The sequence below is a fragment of the Halictus rubicundus genome, chromosome 5, assembly GCF_050948215.1.
Source record: "Halictus rubicundus isolate RS-2024b chromosome 5, iyHalRubi1_principal, whole genome shotgun sequence".
Lineage (NCBI taxonomy): Eukaryota > Metazoa > Arthropoda > Insecta > Hymenoptera > Halictidae > Halictus > Halictus rubicundus.
Genome location: NC_135153.1, coordinates 15310559 through 15328622, shown reverse-complemented (window position 1 = coordinate 15328622; position 18064 = coordinate 15310559). Strand labels below are relative to the sequence as shown.

Sequence of the window (18064 nt, the reverse complement as noted above, 5' to 3'; positions counted from 1 at the left end):
ATCTGAAAAATTTAAGAAAGTTTGAAAAATGTAAAATGCAATTTTTAAAAAAAGAAAGTAAACTATTAACATTTTTATCATAGATACACGTAAATTGGTCCTTGTATACAATTGTTCTTTAAATAAATATCTTAATCAAATATTGACGTTAATATTTAAATTAGCGGCAAAATAATCATTTTATGGACCTTAAAAATGTACTTAATCAAAAAGCGATTGTTTAAAAAATTGCTGTGTAGCATCAGAAACATAGAACAATAAAACCTTCTCTAAATCTTCAAATAATGACATCAATACACATTATACAATTACCAACATAAAGAGTAGTGAAGGATCCACTTGAGGGTTGATCTCTCGGATCAATTTTCCGAAGAAGACGCCCCGTTTTATTTGTATATTTAAATTGGGGGGAAAACAATGTAACTGCGTACTAAACAGGCGCCCTTTTACTGTTCTCTTGCTAATTTTCGCTGTCCCGGCAGATTTGAAAGTAAATTGCGAATATCCTCTTATGTTTCTCCTTGGGAACTTCATCCCCCTCCCTGATCAGACTGATATACGATAAGTATTGCATTTCTTTCGTCGTTTCCACGGATTTCCCCGTAAATACGGTGCTCGATCGTGCGAGCCGGACCCACCGAATTAAAACGGCGATGGTCTAATTCGGGGTAGAATCGCGTTAAGAGGGTGGCGGGGGTAAACCTAGAGGTTTACCTGGGGGTTTGCCTGGTGGGGATGAATGTACCACTCTGTGTCAGGTACACCGGCACGCGGTCAACTACAGTTCTGTTAAAAACACCGTTGGTTCACGGGCTTTCCGACTATTTGGTCCAAGGAGGTGCTCAATTATTCTCCTTCTAAAAAACCACAACAAATATACCCGGCGGATCAAGCAACACAATCAAACGAGACAGTACGAAGAACACAACGATTAACGCAAAACTAGTTAAGTTAGTGCTTCTCGGTCTGAACCCACAGTGAATCGGAATCGTCGAACAATTTTGCGAACTGTAAAGCGAATTCGTGGTTCGTTCGGTTCAGCTGCAACAGCGTCGTTAAAGTAACATAATCCCGCGCGAAACGCGCGATCTAGAATTCGCCGGAGGATGTAATCCGCGCCCAAGAAAACTGGCAACAACCGCCACTTGGCCGAGGTGAGTGGTTCGCATTGTTTAGCCCATTATCTCCCTGCATACGAATTATTTCGGCGTAATGGCCGCGCCGCGCGCCATCGAATGTCTCCATTATCCCCTGCACCATGACCTCGGCGAGCATTGTTGTGCCCGTGCAGATTTCAATTCTGTCCCGCCGGAACGCAACGGAATTTCTAAAGCAGGTTGTTGACTTAATAAAGACGCCGCCGAATTGTGAAACCGGCCGGCCGCGCGCGCCATTCACCGAAACACCGACAATGCTACCAATTTGTTCCCTTCTCCCATTTAATGAGCCACCGTTGCGGCCCCGCGGAAACATTTCAAAGTGGAGTGGGCAGTCGGCACGGTCTCCGATTGAATTCGTTCGCGCTGCTCGTACAGGCGATTCGAGAGACGTCGCGAGCTTGCGGAAGCGGAAGGCGTGAAAATACTTGGTCATTGAACGTCAAACGCAAACGGGCGGATTCGGTGGGAGCTAGCGGAAAATCGGGGAATTAACAAACCGTGAACGAATTCCCTGGGAAACATGCTTCGAGACTCGCTTATCGACGTGGCGATGGCCCGGTGGAGGCAAAGCTAATTTTGCGGATTGTTAGGCGAATTAGTGGAGGTGTTGAACTAACTTCGATTACTCTGTTTGACGGATTAACAAGCGCGATAGCCGTGTTTGTTGCGGTAGTAGGTAATACTTCTGAACGACAGAAGCTAGATTCTCATAGTTCAATTTGTTGAGGAATGTTGGACATCGGGGGTAAATTAGCTTCGATCGTATGAACGATTAGCCAATTGGATTTATAGATTTGGGTGATTTTCTCAGCTTTTTATTCATTTGAGGATTAGTGGACATGGGGGGATGGGACAATTTGGTTTTATTAATTTTTAACCTGCATCTTAGGAGCTGGTGGATCCAATGGAGTTTAGTGTTAAACCATTAACCGCCTTCAGGCTCTGGGGGCGTTATGTAAAAATATTATACACTCTGCAAGCAACACGCAGTACGTTGAAAACAAAGACAAAAGAGAAATTGAAGAGATTGATTCAGACGTAGGTAGCTCAAGGTCCAATCTTGCGTTAGCCAATAGACCTGACGCAACTCCTTTGGTACTTCTGAAACAATTACTTCATTTATCCTTAAAATCCTTCATTTAAACATCCTATATTTTACCACTGAAGAGATCCTGGAATCCAAATTTGACTCTTCCTGGAACTAAAAGATCGAAGACATTAAGAGACCATACAGGACTCTTTCTAAAAATCGTGAGCCAGCTCGAAAAATTTGTGAATCGTCTTCCGGAGTGAAATTCGGCTTCAGTCCCATCGAAATCGGTCGATCTCGTGGAGCCGAATGGATTTAGGTTAACCGTTTATCGATCCTCGGGAACGGTTCGGACGATTCATGCGGAGTGTGTTTGGCGGACACCTGAGCGAGTCCTTAACCGGCGAAGGATGTCAAGGAAACGTACGAAACTCGCCTAGTCGGCAAGCCAGCAGCACACGATTCGCTCGACCGATTTAGCGCGGAACGGCTCGGCGGCCGGCCGATTCGCACGTCGTTGCGAGGTCGAATGCAAATGCCGGAAATTGCACGGTTCCACACTCTTGGGGCCGCCGTGTTCACAGTTCTTTCGCCCGAAAAATCTTCCTTGTTACAGCCGGCCACACACAAACGTGTACGTGCGTGTACGTGTTTGTGTGAGCGAAAAGGTCGTGCAACCAGAGAGTTCACCAGTCTTCCTTACACACGAGGAGGCAAGAGAGCAGGGCTATCGATCCGCTTACTTTCGCGACCTAGAAATAGACAATTCGTATCGACATTTTCGCACGTGTGCTGTGCACGATGCGTCCGCTGCCAGCTGGGTTCCCCGTACGGGCCACGTCGTAAACCTTATCGCGACACCGAGTAATGTCGCATGCCACTTCCGGCACCCGTAAACACGTATCGGCGGAGCGAACCAGTCGGCTTCGGTGTTCGACTAACCATAATTCCGACCTACGGCCGATTAACCAGAGACTTTGCTGCGGGTCGTGTTCGCAGTAAGTACTATTCCGCGACGTCTTCGGATCGGCAAGGTTCGATTAGGTTTTGCTCGTTTCGCCGAGGGTTGATCGAGGAGGCGGAACCAATCGGGTTTACCGGTGAACTAGGCTCGTTTTTATGAGCGATTACGTAGGTTGATAGTTTGTTTGCGATAGCGAACGCTTCCGAGCGACATCTTCAAATGTAGTTTCTTCTGGGTTTTTAGGATGCAGGAGGCGGGACCAATTGGGTCCGCTGATGACACTAGGTTCCATTTTGTTGTCATGAGCGATTGCATAGGTTGATTTTGACATCTTTAAATGCAGGTAATTCTCTTAGTTCAACTTTTTTGATTAGGTGTGAGAAGGTGGAAAAGAATTATGTTTAGTGTTAAGCTAGCTCCAATTCTAACTTTATGAGTAATTAACCAGGCGAATGATGCTTTCAAGGATTGGTAGACGTGAAACAATAAAACGGGTTTGCTGCTAGACTAGAGTAGATTTTAACACTAGGTTTACGGAGTACTAAAAGTGACTATTCGAAATTACTTTATAAAAGTAACAAGAATGTGTTACCCAAATTTTTACCCATTTTTTCAGCCAGTAAACCTAGTGTTAACATCATGAAGCTTAACTTCATGTTTAACTACAAGAACTAGAACTAGATTTCCTCGAATTTCATGAAATTTGCACTGTTAACGCTAACCTGAACCACCAGCTCAAACTGTCAAATGACCGATTTCATATTTTTTATTTTACGATTATCGAAACTATATAGATGCTTCGAAACGATTCAACAAATTTCTTGCTCGAGCACATATTGTAATGCAGACAGCACGAAACCGAAATAAATACCGCCCATGTAATTTCTATGCGTTAAAAATAGTTTCGGTCGCTTCGATAAGAATTAACATTATCAGTCATACCTAACGAGAGTATCATTCGGTGAATGCATCGTTTGTTACCAGAATTTCCCCCAGGAAAATAGCAGGAAGCGTGTCTATCCGGGTTACGATTACTTTATTTCCTGCAGCATTACCTCCCATTAATCAAAACGAGTCGGGGAGACATTCGAACATCTAAAAAACATCCTTCCCGAGGCACTAACCCACTCGTGAAACATTAATTCGCGTACCAGGTCGTAAAACAACCATTACGCGTGGGGCGTTTCGCTGTATCCGACAAACGTTATTACGAGGCATCTAAATGTCGAACATGTCGACATGGTTTTCTGGCGGTGTTAATAAAGCGACGACAGTTTACAGCCCTCCTGCATTTGGCACATTGACGTTACTCTTTCGTCATTCTTTGCAGCTCCTGGCCGCTATCGAATGTTTTTTGTACCTCCTGGCTATTACCGAATATTTTTCGCGGACGTTCAATCACGTTATCAATTTCATGGTACGAGTATCGCAAACATGTGCAGACACTTTATAAAATCAATCTTCGAACGCGTGTCTTTGTCAATCTCCGCTCGCGTTGGATTGCCGATAGCGTCCAACAATTTCGAAGCAATTTGTTCGAAGATGTGCTAAAACATTTTGCACGTGCACCTGATGTTTAAACCGTTCTTCAGCGATACAATCCCTCAGTCTCTTATTTAATACTTCTCTTCTCTATGAAACGCAATTCGTATTTCCTTCTGACACAAGAAACAAAATGTCTGACTTTAAATCAATCAAGGTATCAATTTTCTAATAAATAATTTTGCAAATTTTCCATGTCTCTTAGAAAAATTGTTTATCTCCTTATTCTTTTATACTGAACGCAGTGTATATTTTCCTGCGAAACAATGTATTTTTACGTCAACGAGAATGTCAGTCCTTAAATTAATCAGGAAATCGTTTTTCTTATTAGAAGGTATTTTCATTCTAGTTATATCATAGCTAGACAGCGGACTTTATGTATTGACAAAAATAAGCGAAAGAAATAGGAAAGACTTTTTAATTTTAACTTGTATTCAACTTGCGTTTCCCAACAAATAACTTAAACGATTTTCATTTTGCATAGAGATCGGCGATCTAATCGTATCACTCCGCAAGCGATGCTTCCTTTCGTATCTTGAACGTTGTGTCTCTAAGGTAACCGAAATCGTCGAAAATGTGTATCAGATATGAACAGCAGCGATTGCTATCTTTCCCGAAAAGAAATTCGCAGCTGACGCGTTCCTGGTAGCTTCTGTTCGTTATCAGCGCGTCTTGAAAACGGTGCTCCAGAAAGATACGGTTCGTCATGGGGGCCATAGCCTCGCGCACGACCGAGCATACGTGCCGCGACGTTGGAACATTGTCGACGGAAAATCCCGTGAAATCGAAAGCGTCGAGGCAGCGTAATTGAGCACCACTGGCGGCAACACATTTTTCCTTCGGCGATCGACGGTCTCCCGATCGTTTCGCTCTATCCGCCGAGCACCTGTCTCTCTCGCGTTCGTTCCCCCACCCGGGGCCGCGCCAGCCGCGAAACGCTTACCTGTCCTTACCTCGTCTCACCTGTCTTCTTAATTTCTCGTCTACGCGTCTGCGATTTTCGCGCTCGTGTTACGCCGCGCCGGTGTCGCCGATCGCCAGGAGCTAACCGAGTCGGAAAACGGCTGATACAACGCCGCGGGCTTATCGGCATCGGATCGGCGCGTCGCGCGTCGGCTCGTGTGTTTGTGCTCTCGAAAAATCGAGCATGATCTCGGCCGTATCGTCGCCGCAATAGTGCTCGACTATACTCGGCAGTGTTCGCTCGTCGATTCGACGGGCGAATTCGTGCAATCGTTCCCGCCGCGGCTTATCGGCCGCTGATAAGCCACGTGAAAGTGTGCCGTGATCTCGATAAGTGGACCCCGGGGTCCGGACAACACCATCTGCCCATCGGGTCCAATAGCTTTTGTTTACTATGGACGAGCGACGGAGTTGTGGATCCGTTCGATCGACACGCGTCCTTCCCACGGACGCTCGACGCTGCAAGGACGCGAGGAACCGCGAGGGGAAATCATAGAGCACGCCGAGGACATACTAAACGCGAGTGACAGATCGCTGCATCGTGCTCCGGGAAATAGCGTGCGGCTCTAGGCGATTGCGAATGGCGTTCGGTAGGCCTCTGGTGGTTACTCTATGGTCCCTCGGTTGGGGCACTAGAGTCGTTCGTTTTGAGTATTTTTTAGTTTGTCAGGAGCTTTTTCATAGTCCTTGAAACGATGGGATAGTAAACGTTTTGGAGGTTCTACCCTGTGCCCGTTTTTCTTTAGGGATTTCTTGAGCAAACTGGCTAGGTTATTGCGCACCATATTGTGTTCGAGGGTAAATATGTAAATCTTGGAAACGTATGACGTACTGAGGACGCAGTATAAGCACTGACAATGAGTGACAAATAGTTGTATCGTACTCGGGAAAATACCTTGTGACTCTAGTTGGTAGCTAATGGCGATCGGTAGGCCTCTGGAGGTTACTCTATGGTCTCTTGGTTAGGGCGCTAGACTCGTTCCTATTGATTATTTTTTGGTTTGTCAGGGCCGTTTTGATAGTCCTTAGAACGATAGGCTGATAAAAGTTGAGAGGATTCTATCCAGTGCTGGGTTATCTTTGGTAATTTCTTCAGCAAATTGGCTAGGCTATTGAGCACCATATTGTGTTCGAGGGTAAATGTGTAAATGTTGGAAACGTGTGACGTACTGAGGACGCAGTATAAGCACTGACAATGAGTGACAAATAGTTGTATCGTACTCGGGAAAATACCTTGTGACCCTGATTGGTGGCTGACGTCAATTGTTAGGCCTCTAATGAGTGTTCTAAGCTCATTTGATTGAGACTCTAGGTTTCTTCGTTTTGAGTATTTTCCTCCTCGTTAAGGAAGTCCTTAAAATGGGCTGATAAAAGTTCATAATATTTCATCCAGTGTCCCGCTATCTTCGTTAATTTCTTCAGCAAACTGGGTACTCTTTAGTGTACATTATTGCGCTCGCTACCTACCGTGCAAATGTTGGAAATCGCATTACACACTGATGATAAAGTGAACAGAGATACCGAGTGACAAATCGATGCATCGTACTTGAGAAAATACCGAGTGACTCTAGTTGGTAGCGTGATTACCGTTCGCTAGACCCCTAAAGACCACCCTATATCCCCTTGATTGAGACCTCATCTTCTTCAATTTTAAATACTTTCTACTGTACTAACAATCTTCTGATAGTCCCTAAAACGATGGTCTACCAAAATTTCGAAATATTCTACCCAGTGTCTTTATCAATTGTTTCAGGCTATTAGGTAACCTAACCTATAACGTACCATATCGCGTTCACTGATTACCATGCAAATTGGAGAAACCACGAACCACATTGCAGACATATCGAACACTAACGTCAAATTTCTGTATGGTACTCGGAAAATCAATTGTGTGGTTCTGGTTGGTAACTAACGTCATCATTCGTTAGCCCCTGATGGCTATCCAGCCACCCTCTCGACAAGCACTCTACCCGCTATCATTTTAAACATTTCCCTTCTTATCAACGATGATCTGGTAGTCCTAAAAACGACGGTCCAACAAAATTTCGTAACACTCCACCCAGTGCCCTATTATCTTCGCCCGCGTCTTCAGCAAATTGGCTACCCGGTCCTACAGTATACCATTGCGCCGGCCACCGTGCAAACCGGGTTCCCATTAGCTCCGAAACAAGATTAGTCAGCAGCGAACGGTAAATCTCCGAGTCTCGGCGAGGCAGACAATTATTTCGTGGCCGCACTATCACGGTGCGATTGTCGGCAGTAGCTCAGGTGCGCCGATCTCCCGGAATCGTTAACACGACCGTCGCCGCGGTCACGTGGCCGGGCTATATCGCGCTGCCACAGTATACATACGTATAGTCGACTCCTGGGACGAACGAGCAGTTCCGCGAGGCTGACCCGATATTTTCCAAGGCTTATCGGCAATAGTTTTTAAGATGCCTTCCGGCTCTAATCGCCTGAACTTCGCGCCACCTTGAGCGGACCTTATCGGCGCATTCACGAACGTGGCAACGCGTTACGTGGCCCGGCGTTGCATCGATTTAACTAGCCTGCGCTCCGAGGCCTGCAATCGGGAACGATGGTTGTTGCACTGTTTCGATAGCCGGCCCGCTCTTTGATCGGCTTTCGATAGCGAATAATTATCTGCTCGCGTTTCTTTGCAATTCTCCGACCCGCCGATGCCATTAACTTTTATGCTCGCGCTTTCAAATTTACGGACACTTTTTTTTTCTTTTTTTTTTTTTTGGATGTGTGATGTAGTTTTTTCGGATTTGCGGTCTCGCGTGGGGCGATTTCGATTTACGCCACTTCGGCGTGCTTCGAAGTTCGTTTCGTTCCAAGCTGTGGACATTTTTATTTCTCTAGTTCTTTTTTTTTCCTGGCGAATCGGTCATATTTGGAAGGATAGATGTTGTGACAGAGTTTTTTTTTAGGGTTTACGGTTCCATGGGAAAATTCTACTTCAATTCGTCGCAACGCTGTCCACTAAAATTTATTTTATTCGGGCCTGTGAACGAGTTTTGTATTTTCTGTTTCTTTCTGTTCGAGCTGGTAACAGTTGGAAGATAGAAGTATGATTTAGTTTCCCAGGGTCTATAGTTCAGTCTGCAGTCACCTGGGTGTTTCTTCAAATTTATTTTATTCGAGGCTGCAAATGTGATAACTTTTACGATTTCCTTTTCCAGCTGGTAATAATTAGAAGATTGTCGCTCGATGTAATTCCCTAAGGTTCGTGGTTCTCCATGGTACTTTCGCTGCAATCCGTCGCCTTGTGGTGCACTAAAATTTGCTTCGTTCAAGGTCGTCAACCATTTTATTTCTTTGCTCTGTTAACTCTAACTATAGGGACGTGCGATATGATTTCTCAGGATTTATGGTATCATGCGAAGCCAAGCTCGACTTGAACTTGCTGATTGGTACTTTTGTAGCTGTATCGAGGTGCAAACATATTGCAAGCCCGCTGCATTTCTCGTGAATTGTCGATAATACCACGATAGGTTCTCACTTCGGCGATAACGTTAATTACCGATGACGGAGCGCAATAATAAATACGCTTCGCGTATTCCTGTTGAAGTGACACATTCGACGTTATCGCGACCATTATGAATACGTTGCGTCACTATTTTGTTTTCGAATTCCAAAGAAAAATTGGCTCGTCGACGAACGAGCTCGCGAATTTCGTATGCTTCTCGTTGGAATATAAACCTACGATTCCGCGCGATAACGTCGATATAGTTAATTATGTCGCAACGATAAGAGCAAAAAATTGCGATAAGCAAAGAAAACAGACTGATACAGGTTAAGTGAGCTTCTAGCTGCACAACAATGGGCGCTTTCGGAACCGCGAGTCAAATAATAACATGTTTGAAAATTGGACAACGTTAATCCCTCATTTTTAATATTAAACTGCAATTTTTATTCATTATTTTTACGTCGGGGACGAGTAACCAGGGATTAAAAACACTTTCAAATGGAATGAGATTCATCGAATAATTACATGAACTTTTTAATTATTCTTTGTCTTCGAAAAAATATTTAGCAGAACTTCGCATGAACGAACTTACTGATCGATGACGAACAATTCGCAATTCACAATGTTCACAAGTATCGACCAAACTATCCCCAACAAAAAATCAGTGTCCACTTGACCGCCCTTCTATGGCCGGCAACCCTACTTTAAGCGAAGCTCAGCCCTTTCGGAGGTCAGTTTACAAGTAGCAAATGAAGTTCCATCAATCGTTTCAATGAACCAAGGATCGAAAGGGTCACAGAACTTTACTATAGATTCTATTTAAAACGTGGAACATTTTTAACGGCGTTTCCACATTGTCAGTTCCAATGTGAACGAGCAACGAAATGTTCTTAAAAGTTTCGGCTTAAATGTCTGTTTAAAAAACTTAGTTTAACGTTCAAGCGGTCCATTGAAATGTATTTTACAAATGCAATGATTTAATTAAATTATATTTAATGTCCATCTCTGTCGAAATGGTAAACATAATGAGTTAATAAAATTTCATTTAAATTCAGTTATATTATTATCGGTTAAATAATTATTAGCATAAATTTGGGGGAACCGAATTGGAACCAATAACTTAAGGGTCAAATACTTAAAATGAGCTTGGATTCGGAACTACTTGCAGTATACTAGATCTCTAATCAACCGTCTCTAACCAGCAAGTTAATTACTCGAAAGAGCTTAGCACCACCGAATGCTCCATGGATGGCTCTCCGAATCGCATAGCGACCATAGTGAGTGCAAATAGCTGTCGAAGCTCGTATTTTGGCGCACCTGAAACATTTCGGCTCTTCATAACACGTTTTGCGGGAGCTATCCAGGTGATTGGACGTACCTGTGCCGAGAAATTCACAATATCTAGCGAATTGTTCAAGAGAGAGAGAGAGAGAGAGAGAGAGAGAGAGAAAAAGAGATAGAGTAGGAGAGGAAGAGCAGTTTAATTGTACACTTGAATGCGTCATCCGCCTAATGAGCCCGCGACCTCGATTGGTTTTAGACTGCAGTTCTAGCTGAGCAAAATTGAAAAAATATTTGCAATTCATTTTCGCAACAAAGATATTCTGAGTAATCTATTCCTGGCTTGTTGTCCGCCAATTTGTGTGAATCAATACTTCAGGAAAAATTTATATACGAAGAAAACTATTAAAAAATATTCCAGAAATATTCTGAGAAACCAAAAAATTGAGAGACCAAACCCCTATTAATCCTTAGCATTTCGAGCAATTTTTTATCCCATCAGCAAGCCCAACTATCAAAGGGAAAATCTTGGAAAGCAATTTATATCGTACAATTTTAATTTTGCATAAATTCTATTGACTCGTATATAACGCGTTGCATATGCATCACCTTACAGTGAACTGTTTAAATTTCAAGCTTATCGAGACATTGGAGGCTTCGGATATCAGAGGTTCGGATAATCGAGGTCACGGTGTACGGAGACGGACTAAAAAGGTGGCTGTAAACACAGGCAGAAATAAGGAGCAATTTCGCTCGGCCGGAATCGCAACGATAAACCGTGTGCTGTGCAAACCGTGGGCTTATTGACGGTTCATCCGCGGTGCTTTAAACGGTTCGCGTGATTGGCGTGACACGTGGAACGTCGGCTCGTTTATCTCGCTGGACCTGACCTCGGTGAAATGTGGCCAATTCCAATTTCTCCCCGCTGAAGTGGACCGAGGGATTCGTCACGGCGGAGGATCCCGCGTCCGTCTGGCTGACGGCGTCGTTCAACGTTTTTCCTTCTGCTATTGTGTGTCTCTGTGTGGAGGGGGTTTCTTCTTCTTCTTCTTTTTTTTTCTCCATTTTCGCCACGACGCCGGTTGTGCCTGCGCCGGTCCAGGGGCTTGGCACGATGACAACGCTGAAGAAGGACGAGAAGAGGCCGACGAAAAAGTCGCCGAAGACTTCAGCCAGCCAGAAAGCCCCCGGCCGCAACGCGAAGACAGTAAAGCCGAGCCGGCACCAGCAGCCTGTAAAGTCGAACGACGAACCAGGTAGAACACTATAGGGCCTAGACCAACTCCCTCGGGGATGCTGCGGGATCGTTGCGAATTTCGGTCCACGGTGCGCGAAAATCCGCTGCGAATCTGGCTAATTGTTCCATACGGAGGATCCGTTGAACGTTTTGTCTATTGATCGTCCGAAATCGGATTGGAACGATCGGGATCAGAACACGTGGTCCAGTACGAACATCAGTGAATTGGAACGGGAAGGAATGGGGTTGTGCACGAGTGCGGTATCCCCTCTCTAACAGAGCGTTCTTTGAACAGTCTTCAGACCAGCAGTGGACACGATTTTCTTGCCTGCTGTCTTCTGTGATAACATTGGAATTATCGTACATGATTTATGTCGTGAGGAGAGTGACCCCACTCTGTAGAGAGAGGATACTGTGTATCAATTGTCACACGTTAAATGTTGCATAGAATGACACGTTTTATTGGCACCACATGTTCTGTTCGGTTTTTCTCTGTTGGTGGGATTGAATGAAAATTGTTTTATCTCGTTGGTGTGGTGCGTACAGTGATCGGCTCATAGAGAGGAAATACTCCATTTTCAATTTTTTCAACAGTCAGTTAAATTTATTTCATTTGCACGCTCTTTTCGGATTCTCTCGTTTGCTGTCGATGCAGGTGGGAGACTATTATTTTATCAGAGGAAAATTCTATTTTCGTATCGTAACTTTCGAGTGACGGTGTTCGGGTCAATTTGGGATTTTTATTTTCCATATAACTCCGCAGTCTATTCAAAACCATAAGAAATTGGTTGAAAATGTTAATGGTTTTCTTAAAGAAAAAATAAATTATGATATCCTTAAACCTTCTGCAGGAACATCTTTAAAAACATGTCTAAATGGACCCACGCATTGCCATCGGTATAACCACGACTTCCATCAGTCCGAAGAAGCAATTTTTTAGCTGATAATTCACCATCATTCGTCATCGGATAATTTTTGTCGTAGTCTGCAACTTTTACATATTGTCTTCATTTTAACAGGACGGAAAAATTGTGTGCTTTCAGATAACTCGAAGAATGATTCGGTGACTCTAGGGGCGGATGGGACCGCCGGTAGGAAGAGCGGGAAATTCGAACGCAAGTCGTCGTTCCGTTGGAAAATCGGGTCGCTGATAAGAGGCAGTGCCTCCGAGTTACCGGCAGCGATAAACCGCAGCCTACAGCCGATTAAGCGCAGCCTGAGCTTCAGCAAAGACTTGAACCGGCTGCACGAGTCGTCGCCGAAACCGTCGAGGGTCGGCAGCGCGCAATGGTATAACAGTTTGGTGTCATTGGCGGAGGACGAATGTTTGGCCGAGACTCCGCCGAGAAACAACTTTGACAACTTCTCGACGAAGGTCACCAGAACGCAGAGTCTCATCGACACCACTGGCGTAAGATTTGTCATAATTTGGTGGGGTTCACCCTGGTGGCGCGTCCTCCATTTCTCCTAAATCACAATTTCACCCTTACAGATTTCCCTCTTTTCCAGTGGCATTCAGTAGAGTGAAATGATTGTAGACGTCGTCATTAGGGGTTGATTAGCATGTTGTCATACCCAGACTATGACTTCACTGTCGTCTGTATTTTCTCATTGTCAGAAGTGTTGGGATTTATTAATACCACCCCTAAACTGCGAGTTCACCCTTAATCACGTTCTTCAGTGGTTTTCTTCCGTTCCATTGCCATTGAGCAATGATTAGTAGCATTAAAATGATTTTACGCTTCATCCGATGATTATTCCCTTGACATCCGCAAACTATGATTTTGCTGTCGCTTGTATTTTTTACGGAATACTTTCCATTTTCTTTGTCATGGAGTATAGTGAAATATTTAAATGTCACAAAAATTGAAAAATATAAGAGAGTGCAGAGTATCGTGGCATGACAACTAGCATGAGATCCTCTACCACCCCCAAACTGTGATTTCATTGTTGATTGTATTTTCTACTGATTTTTCCTTTCCTATTGCCGTTGAGTACAGGAAAATATTTTAATATCGCGAAATTTGGTAAGAACCAACCACAGAATCCTCTTAACGTAAATAAATTGAGATTTGCAAAAGCGTACTATTAGGATCGATTAATCTTTTACCACCCCTAAACTGCTCTTTCACAGTCGCTTATATTGTTCAGCAACCTTTCTTTCTTCCTCCTTTCCACCGAACAAGGTGGAACACTTTAGTGTCGCGAGATTGGGGAAGTACCAGCGCGCCTCTTAACGCGAGTATCGCGAGATTCGCAAAAGTCAGAGTGTACTGTTAGGGTCGATTAATCTTTAACCGCCTCTTAACTGCCCGTTTACAGTCGCTTCTATTTTTTAACATACCTTTTTCTTGCTCGTTTTCACCGAACAATGTGAAACGTTTAAATATCGGGAAATTCGAGACGAACCAGCGCACCAGAATCATCTTAACACACTTAATTACATGATCCTTCCAAAGGTCAGAGTGCCAGGTAGGTGTCAAGTATGCTCTCGCCGCTGCGAGTGACTTCGTCGACGCATGTATTGTTCAAATTCTCGTTGCCATAGGGCAAAGTATAATTATCGTCGATACACCGCGAAATTCGGAAGCGAATTGTTTTGACGAGATAGCGTCGCGTCGGCTCGATGCTCCATCGATTCATAGGATTGCTTAGTTCCGCCATCGCGCCGTGCCAGTTACGCAACGTTCAACCCGGTAATTAAGACTTAATGAGCATTCCCATCGAATTTGAATAGGATTTTAAATGAATTTGAAATGGAAATCGGAATGATGGGGAGACTCCGGGCGCGGGTCGGATTTGCATTTGTATTTGATATAAAATCCGTGATAGCGGGCGCTGATGAAGCCTGCTGTGACTAGGGAATGGAGTTAGCATCCGGAATTCTTGATAGATATGTTTGTACAGTTGGGTCTGATTAATTTGTACCAGGGACGGATAGGCATTTCAATTCCCCTCTCCATCCCATCCCCGTAAAATCAATACAACCTATCTTCTTCGATTTCGAAATACCGCAGACAATTTTCTCAGAGCATTCTCACACTCGTGAATCCGTGAACGAGCCCAGTGAGAAAATTAATGGAAGACCGCGCGAGTTTCAACTGTCCGAATCGCAATCTTCATTTCCTCGATCCCGTTCTACAGATTGGATCGATTCCATATCATTATTATCCGGCGAGGCCGTTTCTGTCTCTCGATCAAGTTGAACAAAAATTCTCGGACTGTCTGGCCGCTCTTTAGAACGGAGGTACTCTAATTAATTGATCAATGGTCCCGGCGTTCAATCCGCCGCGGTACGTTCATCCGAGACACCGGCGAATCCTTCGAAGTTTCGACGTCTTCGACCCTATCGAACGATCCTATTGGACGAGACCGTAATAATATTAGCCGTTTCGATAGGGTGTGTCCGAGGTCTATCGATAAGGCTGACCGGCGAGGAAAGATAAATTAGCGTTTCCAGATATCGAAAGCGGTTGCCGTGGCTCGAAGACGATTAACTTCCTCCGGAGTAAATTAAAAATCGAAGCGACTGCTACGTCGGTGAAAACGAGTATTTCACTGACCCATTTGGCGCACGGAAGACCATAAATAGTACCGTACAAGTTTACTTAAATGTGTAAGCATCGGGAAGAAATACAGCGAATTCCCGATATAAGTCGACGACACGGGTCTTGCCAACGTCATTTACACGGCGTCCGAGGCCTCCTTCCTGGCCCCTCGCGGGGTATACCCCGCGGTAGTGGGGACAACTCCGCGACGTTTATCATCCAGGCCTTGGCGACATATAAAAATTCCCAACTTTCTGAACAGCACACAAGGGTTGCAATAAAGTGCATCATTAATACCGTACGATTCACAGCTTCCCCAAATACCAAAATTAATTTCAATCAAAAGCTAATTTTTAATACCCATTCAGCAAGAGTACGGTACATCATAGTCACAGTAAAATACTCAACAGATGATTCATTTTAATAAAAAAAAAAATCCGGCAACGAACAAATTTTCTCCTCCCAAACAATATTTCCAAGGAAAAGGCGCAATCGGAGGGTCGATAATTTTCTGCGAAGGTGTAAGATAGCGTCGCGAGTATTCGGACAGCAGAGGCTCGGGAACGAATCGGGCTGACTGTGAAAAAATATTGCGAGACGATCGAACTCAGCCTTATTCTCGGCGATGCAATCGCAGACCGAATGCGGGAGGCGCATTAAGCGGATGAAAATATCCGGTAATGGGGGGGGGGGCACGCCACGGAGGATATCTGCCTCGGCCACGCTAAAGTAAAGGGTCGATTAGCTCGGCCGATTTTTAAATAGAAGCGTTTCTTCAAGTTTCCCCGGGAAATCCTGGTTCACTCGATTCTCTCACGGAAGAGAACGCTCCTCCGTCTTGTCGGCCGTGGATCTTTTGTCGTGACCAAGACGGACCGCATCGAAAAACCCCAGCCCCCTATTTTCACCGAACCCCCGTACATCTTCCGGGGCTTCCTTAATTTTCATGTGCGTTCGAGCGTCCCGATCGATTGTTAAAAGAAATTGCGTTCTCCCGACAGGCCAGAGCCCACAGGCGACGGGTGAACGAGCTGAAGAAAACCGCCCCTTACGGACGACACAGCGATCACTATGATTCCTCAATAGGTAAGAATTATTGCTGTACCTTCGCCTGTGCTGCGAGTATTTTTATTTTATTTTTTATTCCTCTTGCGGTCTTCGCCGGACGATTTTTAATGTTCGCGAGCTTGTGAAACTCCGGGGAAAATGTAATAAAAGGAATAATAAAATTGAAGAGAAAACCGGCGATGCAAAAAGAACGAGTACAAATTTACCGGGGGAAGTTTATGGTGCAAGCATACCTGTAAATACATCATAGTACACGTCCGCTGTACGTACTTCCAAAGGAACTCTCTTCCGTCAAATAAATAAGTGAATGATAATAATGCGGGGCGAAGTGGTTCTAGGAAGCTGGCAGAACAGTAAAGTGAAAGTAAAGTAGCAGCATAATAAAATATGACGGGCAATAAAGACGAGATGAAGGAGCTATGATGAACTGATAAAAGACTGCGGGAAAAAATGTTACGTAGTTTCAGCTAGAATAAATCCTGATTCGATTGAAATTCGAATAAATTCTATAATAAATGGCAGTCGATTAACAGTCGATTCTGTGAAACGAATAAACGGTGAAAAATGATTTTTTAATTTACTCTACGCCTCGTTAGGAGAAAGAAAATTTATAGCCGTCTGCGCTTAGTTGATTCGGGGTTCAGCCAGCTTTTCTCGGAGTTAACTACGATTCTTTTGTGTTCAAGCACGGCGCGAGATTTAATGGAGCTTTTTTGTCACACTTCACGTTTGCTTTGCTTCAGATTTGAGCAATCCACCATGCGAGGCGAGCAGCCTTCCAGCACTTGCCACTGCGAAGGATGATCTCGACAATGAGCCTAAGTCACCGTAAGTAACACTTCGATACCCGTTCTAATTTTCCGCTGCTTTCTGCTTCGCCAGGAAATCGCGAAAACACGCAAATTTCAATTGCTTTCTACTGAAAACTTTTTTTCATAACAATTTTAGTTGCTACATTTACAATTACTGGTTGTTCCTTTCTCTTCATAATTTTTTAAACGGCTGCAAGATTAAAAATTCAATTTTACGCTTTTTTAAACAGCTTTGAGGGTAAAAGTTCAACACACGATAAGCAATTGACATAAAATTCCAGATAATAATCATAGGAGCTACAAAGCGACAAATTTTAATCAGTTCTGATTACAAAAATATTAATCACTCCGCCTGGCGTACGCATCTTCTTCAATTCTACAAGAAAGCAGCGAGCACCATTAGTTTCTCTTGACTTTCCACTCTCTTAGCAAACATAAGAACACACTCCCTGCTTGATACACAATCAATTTAACATCCACATCACTGTCCAGCTAAACTGAACCTGGTTCGAGTTTCCCAACTACTGAATAACAAAAAGAGCTCACCAATCCGTCCGCGCCTGGCTACAGTAAAGTCTTGATCTAAGCCGAACGGAGCGAACCACTTCTCGGTGTGAACCACTACTAATCCAATTACAAAACTTCTTCATTTTTCATTATTTTTTAATGGGACTTTCACCAACTTATTCGTGGTACTTTTCTGATTAAAATGACACTAAACACGCTATAATTTGAACTGTATTTAGAGGTTCAATTGACGGTATGTAGTGGCCCTACCCGATCTATGTCAGAGCACGGACCCGAGGATTGAGCACGGACACGAGTCGTGAAATTTAAAATCCTCCAGAGAACCAATAAAAACGTCATCAGAATTGTTTCCGGGTATCGTCAGGAATCAACTGTCCGTCTCGTTATCCGGCGCGCACCTTGTCGAATTAGTAGTTGACGGCCGTGGCTGTTATCAACAGCTCCCAGTTAATTAAAGTC

The 18064-nt window shown here is 44.1% G+C and overlaps 1 protein-coding gene across 6 annotated transcripts in view; it reads left to right on the top strand.

The window, feature by feature from the left end:
- The first annotated feature begins 2973 nt into the window (after positions 1-2973).
- The window catches only part of LOC143354445 (pleckstrin homology domain-containing family G member 5), a 130559-nt gene continuing 115468 nt past the window's right edge, over positions 2974-18064 (top strand). Inside the window, exons 1-6 of one of the 6 annotated variants that reach the window (XM_076788530.1) lie at positions 5306-6249; positions 10334-10408; positions 11049-11668; positions 12693-13060; positions 16199-16283; positions 17009-17093. In XM_076788530.1, the coding sequence (XP_076644645.1) occupies positions 11527-11668; positions 12693-13060; positions 16199-16283; positions 17009-17093 (680 nt within the window). In that variant the 5' untranslated portion in view covers positions 5306-6249; positions 10334-10408; positions 11049-11526. Of the gene's footprint in view, positions 3189-5305; positions 6250-10333; positions 10409-11036; positions 11669-12692; positions 13061-16198; positions 16284-17008; positions 17094-18064 lie in introns of those variants that run through there. The other 5 variants (XM_076788532.1, XM_076788529.1, XM_076788534.1 and 2 more) reach the window with 5 other exon arrangements.